This window comes from Pezoporus wallicus, unplaced genomic scaffold (assembly GCF_028554395.1).
Source record: "Pezoporus wallicus isolate ANWC-B61680 ecotype Strahan unplaced genomic scaffold, APGP_CSIRO_Pwel_v1 contig_9123, whole genome shotgun sequence".
NCBI lineage: Eukaryota > Metazoa > Chordata > Aves > Psittaciformes > Psittacidae > Pezoporus > Pezoporus wallicus.
Window position 1 is genome coordinate 370,919 of NW_026641571.1, and position 11,538 is coordinate 382,456.

The 11,538-nt window shown below is 59.4% G+C and overlaps 2 protein-coding genes across 4 annotated transcripts; one reads left to right on the forward strand and one right to left on the reverse strand.

Moving 5' to 3' along the window:
• Positions 1-303: 303 nt before the first annotated feature.
• On the forward strand, positions 304-3,594 carry TMEM9 (transmembrane protein 9). The gene is made up of 5 exons (XM_057424484.1): positions 304-652; positions 1,016-1,107; positions 1,534-1,642; positions 2,134-2,265; positions 2,408-3,594. The coding sequence occupies exons 1-5, from the start codon at positions 557-559 to the stop codon at positions 2,555-2,557; spliced, it is 579 nt and encodes a 192-aa protein (XP_057280467.1). The 5' UTR covers positions 304-556; the 3' UTR covers positions 2,558-3,594.
• A 747-nt stretch (positions 3,595-4,341) lies between these two features.
• Positions 4,342-11,038, reverse strand: LOC130607401 (alpha-1,6-mannosyl-glycoprotein 4-beta-N-acetylglucosaminyltransferase-like). Of its 3 annotated transcripts, none has more exons than XM_057424464.1 (5): positions 10,871-11,038; positions 9,497-9,607; positions 6,787-6,911; positions 6,404-6,551; positions 4,342-5,552 (listed from the first exon to the last, which is right to left on the reverse strand). In XM_057424464.1, exons 3-5 carry the CDS (start codon positions 6,889-6,891, stop codon positions 4,408-4,410), a joined length of 1,398 nt encoding a protein of 465 aa, XP_057280447.1. In that variant the 5' UTR covers positions 6,892-6,911; positions 9,497-9,607; positions 10,871-11,038; the 3' UTR covers positions 4,342-4,407. The 3 variants fall into 3 exon arrangements, with proteins under 3 accessions (XP_057280447.1, XP_057280446.1, XP_057280448.1); XM_057424463.1 differs by having other exon boundaries at positions 9,497-9,625; XM_057424465.1 differs by lacking the exons at positions 9,497-9,607; positions 10,871-11,038 and adding an exon at positions 8,737-8,798.
• Between the last annotated feature and the right edge of the window lie 500 nt (positions 11,039-11,538).

Below are 11,538 nucleotides of genomic sequence, written 5' to 3' on the forward strand. Positions count from 1 at the left end.
GCCCTACAGAGCTGATTAATGAAGGTGTTTATTACCTTCCCTGAGTAAAGCTGTGCTGAGGTGGCTTTTCAGCACACCAGGATTGATGCCACCCTGGGGACAGCTGCCTTTTGTGCTGCCCTCATGCATGGGGCTGCAGCCTTGTGGAGACTAAGTCTGCTATTGTGGCAAAGGAAACAGGCTCATACTCCTTTGAATTCAGACACACGTCTCTGAACAGCCTTATCTGTGCATTTTGCATATGCAAAATACAGTAGGGTGCTGGGGACTTGCAGAAGTCACTGTGTAAGGGGGTCAGCAATACTTGCTGCAGGACTGCTGTAGTTGGGATGTGTGGCTCTAGAAGGTGGAAGCTTATTCAATGGGAGTGTTTCTTGGCACCTGTGTAAAGTGTTTCCGGGAGTTTTCTCACTGACATCATTGCCTTGATTCAGGGATATATTTCTACCTCCTAGGCAAAGAGGAGCACAAAAAGAAAGCTCCAGTTAACTCTTTACGGCTGCGTTCAGTTGAGATCCTCTGTCCTGGATGTGACTTTCTGTTTCCTCAGGCTTCCATGATGTTTGCCCAGTGCAGCCCCAGGTGTGCGAGCTCCGTGCTGCTGCTGGTGCTGCTCTGCTGCATACTTCCTCCTCCGGCACTAGGCAGCAAGGTGAGTGACCTGCTTCAGACACACCCTGACCCGTGCGGGCAGTGCGACAGGAGCAAAAGCAGCGGAGAAGCAACAGGGTTTCACAAAGACAGGGAGGGCTGAGGTGTGTTCTTGATGGCAGTGGCCTCTGCTGTGCCTTCTGCTGGGTTTTGGAGCTTGCACTTTAGAATGTGTATGAAAAGTACTTGGTGCCTGGGCAGGCGGGTTAACTGTGGAGTTCTTGAGGTGAACGCAGCAGTGCAGGAAGAAGAGACGTGGTGTGAGGTCCTCTTGGAGAACGTTTTGCCTTCTCCCACCGGCCGGGTGCTGAGGGCACAGAAATGTCCCCGCACCTCACTGACAGCACCTCCTCGTGTTGTGCAGAGCTCAGAGGACATCCGCTGCAAGTGCATCTGCCCCCCGTACCGGAACATCAGCGGGCACATTTACAACAAGAATGTGTCACAGAAGGACTGGTGAGTTGGTGTGGGTTCAGTCCGTGAAAACCAATGCTCCCGAGTGTCCAGCTGGCGCTGGGGAAGTGATTCCCTGCCTTCCATTTGCAGGGGAAGCTGGTTTTGTTGGTAGGGGATGTTCAGCCCAGGCAAGGAGCACTTTTTGAACAGAGACTGAGGAATCTGGGGGTGTGATTCCTTAAGGCACAGCTCTCAGCAGATACAGGGTGTACCCTCCTGTTCCTTTCACCAGGACCAGATCCCTGCAGAAGGTGCTTGGACAGTCTGTGCCAGGAATTAGCTGAGCTGTGAAGGGAACTCAAACCCGGATCTGTGTTATCAGCCTGATGGGAAAGCTGGGACACAGGGAAAGTCACCCCAGTGTGCTTCCCCAGAGCATTGCTTGCAGCTTGGCCTGCTGCTGATTTTGGGTTCTCTGTGTTGCAGCAACTGCCTGCATGTTGTGGAGCCAATGCCAGTGCCAGGGAATGATGTGGAGGCCTACTGCCTCCTGTGTGAGTGCAAGTACGAGGAGCGCAGCACCACCACCATCAAGGTAATCATGGCTCTGCTCCCTGTGGCTGGCTCCTTCTCCCTGCCATGCCACGCCAGCCCAGGCACAGCCACACTGGTGGGTGCCTGGAGAAGAGCCCAGGAAGGGGAAATAAAACCATGGTGGTAGTGCCAGGGGCACCATGTGCGAGCCAGGAGGGCTCCTGGCAGGGAGGAGCAGGCTGCACGGGAGCAAGGGTTTCTTGCTGAGGATGCGTGACAGTGACAAGCACCTCTGAGCAGGGGCACATCCTGTTGGGCTCCTTTCACATGCAGCATGTGTCCTGAACTGGCACAGTGCAGGGAGGAGCAGCACATTGTGGCACTTGTGTCTCATCAGCACTTGCTGCAAGTGCAGGGGACTTTCTAGTGAGCAAAATCAGAATGAGAGAGGAGACCCAGCATCCGAGGCAGCTGTGAAAGGAGCTTCTTGGCCTCTGTGCTGCTTCTCACCTATATACTGATTCTTTTCCTCCCTGCTGTCTTTTACTGCAGGTGATCATCATCATTTACTTGTCTGTGGTGGGAGCATTGCTGCTGTACATGGCTTTCCTTGTGCTGGTGGACCCTCTGATCCGGAAGCCAGATGCTTATACCCAGCCCCTGCACAATGAGGAGGAGAATGAGGTGAGGCTGTGCTGCTGGTGCATGTTTCTTGTGCTCCAGGCCCTTCACCAGCTCCATTGCCCTTCTCTGGCCCCACTCCAGCAACCTCCTGTGCTGGGACTGCCCATGCCTTGATCTCCTTCATTGTTTCCTTCCCTTGCAGGATGCTCGCTCCTTGGCTGCAGCCCTCACCCCATCTGGGGCCAGAGCCAACACGGTGCTGGAGAGGGTGGAGGGGGCCCAGCAGCGCTGGAAGCGCCAAGTGCAGGAGCAGAGGAAGACAGTTTTTGACCGCCACAAGATGCTGAGCTAGATCTTTGCTGAGCACCACTTCCCAAGAGCCAGGGCAGCTCTGCTGTTCGAGACGGACAGCAGGTCATCCTCCAGGACCCTGTGGTGGTTGAAAGCTTTAACCCTCTCTGATTTACCATCTTCATGGAGAGCAACAGACCAAAATGGTTTTGTCCCTTCACCCCTCAGCCCAGAGGCTCCTGACCCCTTGCCTGGCTGAGGTCTGTGCTCATCGTGGCTGCATGTACATGGTTGGATGCATAGGCTGACTCGAGCAGACACTGCAGCTCCAGTCTCCATCATCCCACCCCTGTGTTGGAGACAGAGGTCTCCATACAGTGTTGGAACCCAGCTGAGTCTTCCTGGGATAAAGACAGTGGGCTAATTTTTATGTGGGATAAGTTAGTGGCGCTTCTCCAGGACAAAGAAGCCTCCTCCTCCTCTTCCAGTTTGCACCAATGTTAACTGGGCGTCCTGGTGCTGAGATGAGTGTGTTGTACTGGAAGGAAGAGGAGGGGGTTCCCTGCCCGGGGTCAGCTGCTTACCCTGGTGTAAACAGAGGGCATTTCCACTCTCTTCAGTGGAGTGTGTCCAGATTTACACCAGCATAACTGAGACTGCAGCTTGCTTCTGCATAGGAGGTGATCACAGCACTGGTGAGTACCTTCACAAGTAAGAGACCAACAGGTAAAAGGTTGACTTACATGTTTTTTTTTTCCTGCTTTAGCAAGGGATAAAAACATACTGGGGAGAAGGCTTTTCATTGCACCCACACTGGTAACCCTTGATGCTCTCACAGCATCGTCAGGAGCACTCGTGTCCTGAGCAAAGTCTCTGCAGGAGCACTGTAAACACTCCTCTGGGTCTTGGGGCCCTGGGAAGGGAACACTTGTACTGCTCCAGGCACTCCCACGAGCTCTTGACTGGACCTGGGCTGTGTGGAGGAAACTGAAGTGATTCTGCCGTGTGTATATTGGTCCCACTGAGAACATTGACAATGTCAGGAAGGTGCTGGAGATCATCATGTAGCATCTCTGTATTAAATGCAGACAAAACTCTGTTACCTGGCTGGCTGGTTTTTCAGGGAAAGGTCCCATCCCAGCAGGTCTGGGGCTCCAGCACTGAGTGGCTGCTCCAGCTTCACATCATACTGGGGTCATGTTTTGCTTTACACGTCCTTGTTCCATGGGCTCAATGGTTGGACCTTTCTCTCCCTTAAGAAAGCCCCATTTTCTCTGTCCTTCTTTCTCGGTGTGAATCCCTTGTGGACACAGGGTGGTCCCTGGTTTCCCTCCTCCAAGAGGGAAAAGTCTATTGGAAGGGTCTGAACAGCACGACTGGGGCTGGATGGGAGCTGTTGTACTGGTGCGATGGGTCCATCTGGTGGCTGGTGCCCCCTGACCACCACTGGGACATGGGTGACCACCAGTGGCCAGGTTCTTGCCCTATGCCCCTGATCCTGGAGGGTGAAGGGTTTGCTGAGCAATATCCCTGAACCCCCCAGGAACAGCTGGAAAATGGGATAAGAGAGGAAAACCTGCAGGTGGTTGGTGGGGTAGAAAACTCAGGTGGGGAGGGAATGGTGTGGAGAGGCTGCAGGAGGTGCCACTGCCTGGTTAGCTGTGGCTTCTTCATCAGATGATTGCCTTTGTCCCCTACCCCATCCTTCCTCATGGAGCTTCTGCTCCCCTCACCCTGCACCCAGGCTCAGCCTGGGGGCCCTGCTCCTGCTCCCATCCCACATCCCTCTGGACACAGGCGCCAGCAGGAGCCAATAATTTAATTCCTCATCCAAAAAAAAAGGGAGCAGGGAAACCAAGGAACCTCTGAGTACAAAACTGCACTGACGTTTGTAACCTGCCTCCTCCACGGTCAGGTGCCCGCCGCGGTCCAGATCTCGATGCTTTGGATGATGAGCCACTCGCTCTGGTCCCGGGTCACCCGGATCCTAACACACTCCACAGGCCCTGGGACGCCCCTCTCCAGCCCCCGCCGCTCACAGCTCCCCTTCTCGAAGATGCCCACCATGATGTAGGCAGAGCAGTCCCGGCCATCGTCGCGGCGCCGCCGGCCCAGCTCCAGCACCCCGGCGTGCAGGATGTCCCCCCGGCGCTCGGCAGAGCCGGTGCGCACCCGGACACGGGTGACACGGGCCGGCTGCTGGAACACGATGGAGAAGGTGCTGCCGGCTGCTGGGTCCTTCCCCCAGAAGTACCCCTCGGCGGTGCTGTAGGCCTTGAGGGGCTCGTAGTTCTCAAAGACAGACATGGTGGTGAACAAGGCCGCTGGAGGGTTGTCCGGCAGGTCCATGGCATCAGCCTGGAAGTCGTCATCCTCCAGCCTGTTGACGGTGCCCTGGAAGGAGGAGTAGAGGCCCATATGTTGGAAGAGGGAGGGCTTGAAGCGGATAGCATCCTTCTGGGTGAGCAGGAGGCGGAAGTGCACCAGCAGCCAGTCGCAGGGCATCTCCTGGTAGAAGAGGAGGAGGAAGCGAGCCAGGCGAGGAAGGTCACTGGAGCGGTAGAGCTTCCCGATGTAGCCCAGCTTGGAGAACTCCAGCGTGGCCCAGTTGGAGCCCTCCTGGGAAGCCAGAGCCTTGCGGATGGCCATCAGGAAGGACTTGGCGCACCACACGTCATCCTCGATCATCAGGTAGTAGGAGGAGAGGTTGGCGGCGAAGGCGAGCAGGAAAGCGTAGTCCACGTTCTGCTTGGACCTGAACCTCACCCGCTCCTCCGGGTCATTGAAGTTCCTCTTGAGGCCCTCCAGGGTGGGGTAGAACTCGTGGGGAGCGTGGATGAGCAGGAGCCGGCCCAGGAGGATGTGCTGAGCAAACCTGGTGGCGATGTTGGCGGCCACACGCACGTTCCACGTGGGGTCGGCGTCAGCCAAGTGCACCACCACCACCATCTCCTGCAGCTCCTCCTCTGTCGACTGCTTGAAGAGGGACTGGAGCGTGGCCGGGAGGTAGTAGCCACGCGGCCGCTGCACCGATGCCAATCCCACCGCCAGGAATTCTGCAAGGCAAAGGAAGGGCTTTGGCAGGCTGGGGATGGACCTGGGATGTGCCACGGCGAGGGGGCTCCAAAAAGCCCTCTCCATGCCCAACCCACAATGGCCCCAGGTCAAGGCTGGTAGATCCTTTCTGAAGCTGAAGCCTCCAGCATCTTGGGAGGCACCCAAATGGCAGGGGGGGCACAGGATGAGAAACCAGGGCTCCTCTGAAGAGGAAATATTTGGGGGAAAACACCTTTACAAAGGCAAAGGTGGGGAGGAGCAGAGCAGAGGCATCGTGCGGGGAGGGATGGCTTCGTGGAACGGCTGCACATCCCTACCCGACTCCAAAACTCGTGGATACAGCCTCACCAGGATGAGATCACCCCTTCCCTCCCCACAGCTTCCCTGCAGCTCCTCTGTGCAGCCCCTGGCCCATATTGAGCCTCTGGTTTCAGCCCAGGCTCATGTGGGGCTGCCCCAAGGTGTCTGCATGGGAAATGCTTCTCATGCACCAAAGAGCTCGATCAACATCTCCCACACTGCATGATTATCCCCACAGTTGGGTCCCACCACCTCCACCTTCCTGACTGGAGCTCAGCCCAGGGAGAGGGGATCTCAGCCACCGTCCCAGCAGAGACCTGGGAAACGCAAACGCCTGCAGTCACCCCAGACCCAATGTGCAGGAGCAGGGGCCATGCTTGGAGCACACGGACCTTCCTCTACCCCTCCGTCTTGACAAAGAGAGCAGCAAAGGTTGGCTGGGGAGGTATGGGCAGGTGTGCCCCCTCAAAACAGGCTGGAGCAGGGCCGCCCCTGCCCAGCGGCAGCAGCGATGGGGCAGGTCCGTGCTGGGGGTCCCGGGGACACTCACTTTTGTGGGGTGACAGGGAGCCAGCCAGGAGGTGGTAGGAGACGTTGTGGAGTGCAGAGAGGCCGCCCATGTCCCTGAGGATGCGCTGGGCTCCTTCCGGCTGCAGCAGCTGCAGGACCGCGTCTGGGGCCAAGGCCCCGAGCTCCACCTGGGTGGGAGCCGCAGGCAGCCAGGTCAGAGCCCAGAGCACCACGGACACCCGTGAGCACGGGGCAGTGACAACAGGGGAGCCCCTGTCCTGCCCTGGGCAACGCCAGGGAGAGGAGGAGACAGAGCTGGGGTGGGGGTGATGGGGTGCAAAGCAGGGAGCAGAGGTTGGGGTCCGTGTGGGGCAGGCGGGGATGGCGGATGCGCCCGTGGGACATCACTGGTGTGGGACTCACCTCTGGGGGATCCTGTTCCTGCCGGCTGCCCCCGTAGAGGAAGAGGAGGAGGAGGAAGGAGGCTGCGAGCGCAGCCGAGAGGGAGCGCTTCAGGGAGCATCGCATAGCACCGGGCACACCGAGACCTGCGCGAGGAAAGGGCGCATCAGGCCAGGGCTCATGGGGCAGGGGGGACAGCTCCTGGGTGCACCCCAGGGGTGATCCCAGCAGCAGCCATAGGGCACAGTTGGTACCGTCCTGCACCATCCCTGCTGAGCGGGCAGTGGGGGGGGGAACACACCCCAACACAACCAGGTACAAAACGCACCCCGCAGCACCCACACAGCACCCGGAGCTGGAGGCAAGGGAAACGCAGGCATCGCACACAGCGGGGAAGGGTTTGGGGTCAGGGCGGCCCTCGGGAGCGCTCACCGAGACCTCGGGACCTGGCACGGAGCCCTGGGAAAGGCGCTTCCTGCAGCGCAAGGACAAAGCAGCTCCCGCAGCCCCTCCTGCCTGCCCCCTTGTCCTGGCTGGGCAAGGAACCCGTCCCCACCGTGGGGGAGCCGCCTTCAAGGAAGCCACACGGCCCTTGAGGTGTTTTGCCCTGCAGCAGGGGCTTGGCTGCTGTGCTCGCCTGGGGTTTTTCCACTATAAATATGAGCTGGAAGAGGAGGAACTGGAGACGGAGCGAGCAGGGCAACCCCAGCTGGGTGCTCACAGCACATCAGCCTGTCAGGTCCAAGTACCTTTGAGTGCAAACGTGGAGGGAAAGTCCTTCCAAGCCATGCCATAAACCATGGGGAAAGCTCTCCTGAACCAGGGCTGGGCTTCACCCAGGGCCGCTCCTCACATCATGCAATCCCAGAGCAGTTTTATGTTGGAAGGAACCTTAAAGCTCCTCCAGCTCCAACCCCTGCCACGGGCAGGGACCCCTTCCACTAGAGCAGCTTGCTCCAAGCCCCTGTGTCCAACCTGGCCTTGAACACTGCCAGGGATGGGGCAGCCACAGCTTCTCTGGGCACCCTGTGCCAGCGCCTCAGCACCCTCACAGGGAAGAGCTTCTGCCTAAGAGCTCATCTCAGTCTCCCCTCTGGCAGGTTAAAGCCATTCCCCTTGGCCTGTCCCTACAGGCCCATAGAGAAACAAAGCAGCGCAGTCAGTTGGGCACAACCAGGGGCCACAGCCCCATCCCTGGGCTGCAGCATCCATGTCCTTGCTCCTGCCCCAGCACCTCACGCACCTTCCCCACAGCTCCACACCTCAGTGGGGCTGTTCCCAGAAGCCATTCCCCTGCTTCTGGGGGACATGGTGCTGGTGGACAAGAGCTGCCGAGAGCCCCCCAGTCAAACTCCTCCAGTTCAGTGGGAGACTCCCGGCCTCACGGTGCTGTGTGACGCAGTGGCTGTGATTCAGTCCAGCAGCGAGGGGAAGGGGAAGGAGTAAATACACAACCTCGGTCCCACGAGGCCTGAGAAAGGGCCGGATGCTCCCTGTGTACAGGCGGCTCCAGCTGCTTCCTCCGGCACTGGGCAGAGCAGGGCTCTCGCATGGGGAGGAGGGGAACAACCAGCGCTCAGTGTCCCGCTGCCAAAGCACCTTTTCCATGCTGGAGGAAACAGGCACGGGAGAAGGTTGTGCATCACAACCAGATCACCCGCACCCGGGGGCAGGATGTAACCCAGCACCAGACACACCACAGCTGGCTGGAGCCTGATGGGCACCACATCGCGTTGCTCACCCACGGCTCCACAGGGAGGAAGGAGGGGGAAAAGCCCCATCTCAGTAGCGCAGGGCTCCAACGCTTTTAGGTCAACCCAGGTCTCCTCCAGCCCCGCAGCACAGGGTGGGCTCTGCTTGGACACTCGGCTGTGAGCCGGTCCCCGGAGCTGACAGCGTGGGGACCCCCAGCCCCGCAGCCCTCCCGGGGCAGCCCCATCCCAGCACCCCCCCGGGGCAGCGCAGACTCACGGGGTGCGCGGCCACGCTCCGGCTCCTCGCTCGGCAAAGCCCCACCCCGGGCCCTCGCCGGCCTCCCGCAGAGGAGGAGCGTCCGGAGCGGCCGCTGCCCCGCGCAGGGATGGGGGGGACCCGGGTGCGATGGGGCCAAGGGTCCCGGGCCCCGCTGCGGGAGGGATGGGGCAGCCTCAGCCTCCCCCTGCGACGGCACCGGCTGTACCCAGCCATCCGCTGCCAGCATCAGAACCCCCCCAGGGCCCGGTGGAAACCTGCCGCTTGGGCGGCACCGGGGTGGGAACACGCCGGGAGCCCGGTGACAAGGAGCTGTGGGGTCTTTCTGCCCCCGTCTCTTTTCCAGCCCTTGTGCTGAGGTGGCAGGAGCCGAGAACTGCAGCCCCCAGAGCTGGCAGCATCCCTCATGGGGACCCGCGCATCCCAGCTCCTCGCTGGAGCATCGGGCATCGCAGCCCTGGCTGAGGACAGAGCCCCTTCCAGCTCCACCAGCCAATGTGAGCCCTTCCCATGGCCCAGTTTGTCCCCTGCTCCTCCACCTTCCAAGCCTCATTTCTCTCAATCACTTCCCTCCTCTGGACCCGCAATGGGAACACGGCCCTGGAGCACCCATGAGTTAGTTACCCACCAGCTCCTCCGCTCCCTCCAACACAACTCACCCACAGCATCCAGAGAGGAAAACCTTTCCCTTGCCTCCATCCCATCCTCCCATTATCCACACAGAGTGTGGAGCCCGTTCCCTGGCCTGGAGCTCTCCTACCTTCAGAAGGGCCCCAGTGTCTCTTCCCAGGCTTTGTCTTCTACCCTGGGACACCCTCCAGCCCCGGCTGCTCGCTGTGGGCTCAGACGGAACTGCCCGGCTCAAACAAACCTGCAAGGACAAAGGTGGCTGCAGAGAGATAAGGTACAACAGGAAGCAGGTAATGGCGTTGGGAAGGAGAGGGAAAGGCATCTGCAGGCTCCCAGATCCACTGGCTTTCCCTGTTCTCACGGTGCTTGATGTTTAAATCCTTAAATTCCCAGCACGGGATGCCGGTGGCTCTGTGCCCGTGGGGTCCCGGGAGCTCAATGGGGACACCAAGGCCTGTATGTGCACCCAGACAAGGGCTGAGTGACACCAGGACAACCAAGGGAGCTGGGAAACACCCCAGCAGTGACTGCACATGGCAAGGATGGGATGTGAGGCTCAGGGGGGGATGTGGAAAGGACCGGCAGCAGCTGCAGGAACCAGGGCTCAGTGCTTCCCACCCATGCAGGAAGGAAGGGGAGGGTTGGAGCCACAGTGCCCAACGCAGCCCTGGGGTCCCCATGGGACCTATGGGTGCAGCTGGCAGCCCCACTGCAGACCCTGCCCTTTGGGGAGCACACTCCACTGACACGAGGTGCAGCAGAATCCCCCTGGGGTCTTCATGGGCCATCTCAGGACAGGATTTGCCCCTCTCCAGGCACATGAGGCTCTCCACAAGCCTGCCCATAGTGAGAAAGGAATCCACAGCCACGACACAGCCCCTTTTGCCTACCACGATGGGGTCTTGGGTACCCCCATCTGGGGCTGGAGTGAGCACTGGGGTGGGACAAGGGAATCACAGCAGGTACCAACCACCTTACCCACAGCCCTGCCCTACACTGGATCCCTAGCAAGGAGAGGGGCAGGGGGAGGCTGGGGATCCAAGCTTCCATGATTCCCCTGGGGAAACCGGAGAGCTGGGCCGGATCTGCTTACAGCCCTTCCATTATTCAGGAGCCTGAGCAGGACAAAGCAGAAGTAAACCAGGGCCCCACACAGCAGGGAGAGCAGCACAGCTCCATTTCCACACCACGAGGACCCTTTTGAGTTGCATCCTATGGGAAAGAGTGATTGTGATACAGCAAAGAGCAGCAGCTCCTGCCTGGAGCCCTGGCAGGGACCATGGAGAGCAGTTGCACCAGAGCCTCACTGCACCCCAGCCCTGGGGAACACTGAACAGCCTGGAAGAGAGGCTGGGCTTGGGGGACAGAGGGTAGGACCCCCTGCTTGGGCTGAGCTCCAGCCAGGAGTCACCCACATCAGCGAGCAAACCTCAACGTGGGGTTCCCATGCTCCAGGGAAGGGAAGAAGGGGAAACATGATGCCCTGCAGCAAGCAGAGCCCAACCTCTGCAGCATCCCTGCCGCCTCGCTGGCCTCCTCACATGGACCACAGGAGCTCCCAATCCCTGCCTGTGCTCGGCACGCCTCCAGCTCCAGGGCCATCACAAGGTTTGCTGCTTGCAAAGAAAAAGGTCACATCATCATTCTTCATTTTATACATTTCAGGCTGGAGAAAGGCTTCAGGGAAGAGGCACCTCTGTAGCTAAATGGCCTTAATCGAACCCAGCAGGAAACATCCCACTCACCAGCTTCCTGCTTCACTTGCACCACCCAGACCTGCCCAGGGAGTGGTGGGGCTGGGAGCCACCAGCCACCATATGGAGCTGGTGCTGCTGGAGCACCTCTGCCCCAGAGCATGGGGCACATCCTGGCCATGCCCTAGGCCTGATGTGAACATTCCTGCTCTCACACATCTCACAAACACACAGCCCCAGGATTCGCTCTGGATTTCTTCACCAGAGCAAGAGCAAGGCACAGGGCAGAGCTGATGGCCACCAGCCTGCTCCATCCTCCTGCTCAGCCCTGGCTGGGAAGCAAACACCTCTGCCTTCACCCTCTGTACCCAGGGAAGCAAACACCTCTGCCTTCACCCTCTGTACCCAGGGAAACAAACAGCTCTGACTTCACCCTCTGTACCCATGTCTTGTGCACAGCCCAAGCAGCGATCACCAG

Excerpts from the sequence above, each read along its gene's own strand:
- TMEM9 (XM_057424484.1), top strand. The coding sequence starts at position 557 with ATGATGTTTGCCCAGTGCAGCCCCAGGTGTGCGAGCTCCGTGCTGCTG. Across the intron at positions 653-1,015 it reads CTCCGGCACTAGGCAGCAAG|AGCTCAGAGGACATCCGCTG; the intron begins GTGAGTGACCTG and ends CGTGTTGTGCAG. Across the intron at positions 1,108-1,533 it reads AATGTGTCACAGAAGGACTG|CAACTGCCTGCATGTTGTGG; the intron begins GTGAGTTGGTGT and ends TCTGTGTTGCAG.
- LOC130607401 (XM_057424464.1), bottom strand. The coding sequence starts at position 6,891 with ATGCGATGCTCCCTGAAGCGCTCCCTCTCGGCTGCGCTCGCAGCCTCC. Across the intron at positions 6,552-6,786 it reads AGGAACAGGATCCCCCAGAG|GTGGAGCTCGGGGCCTTGGC; the intron begins GTGAGTCCCACA and ends GCTCCCACCCAG. Across the intron at positions 5,553-6,403 it reads CTCCCTGTCACCCCACAAAA|AATTCCTGGCGGTGGGATTG; the intron begins GTGAGTGTCCCC and ends TTTGCCTTGCAG.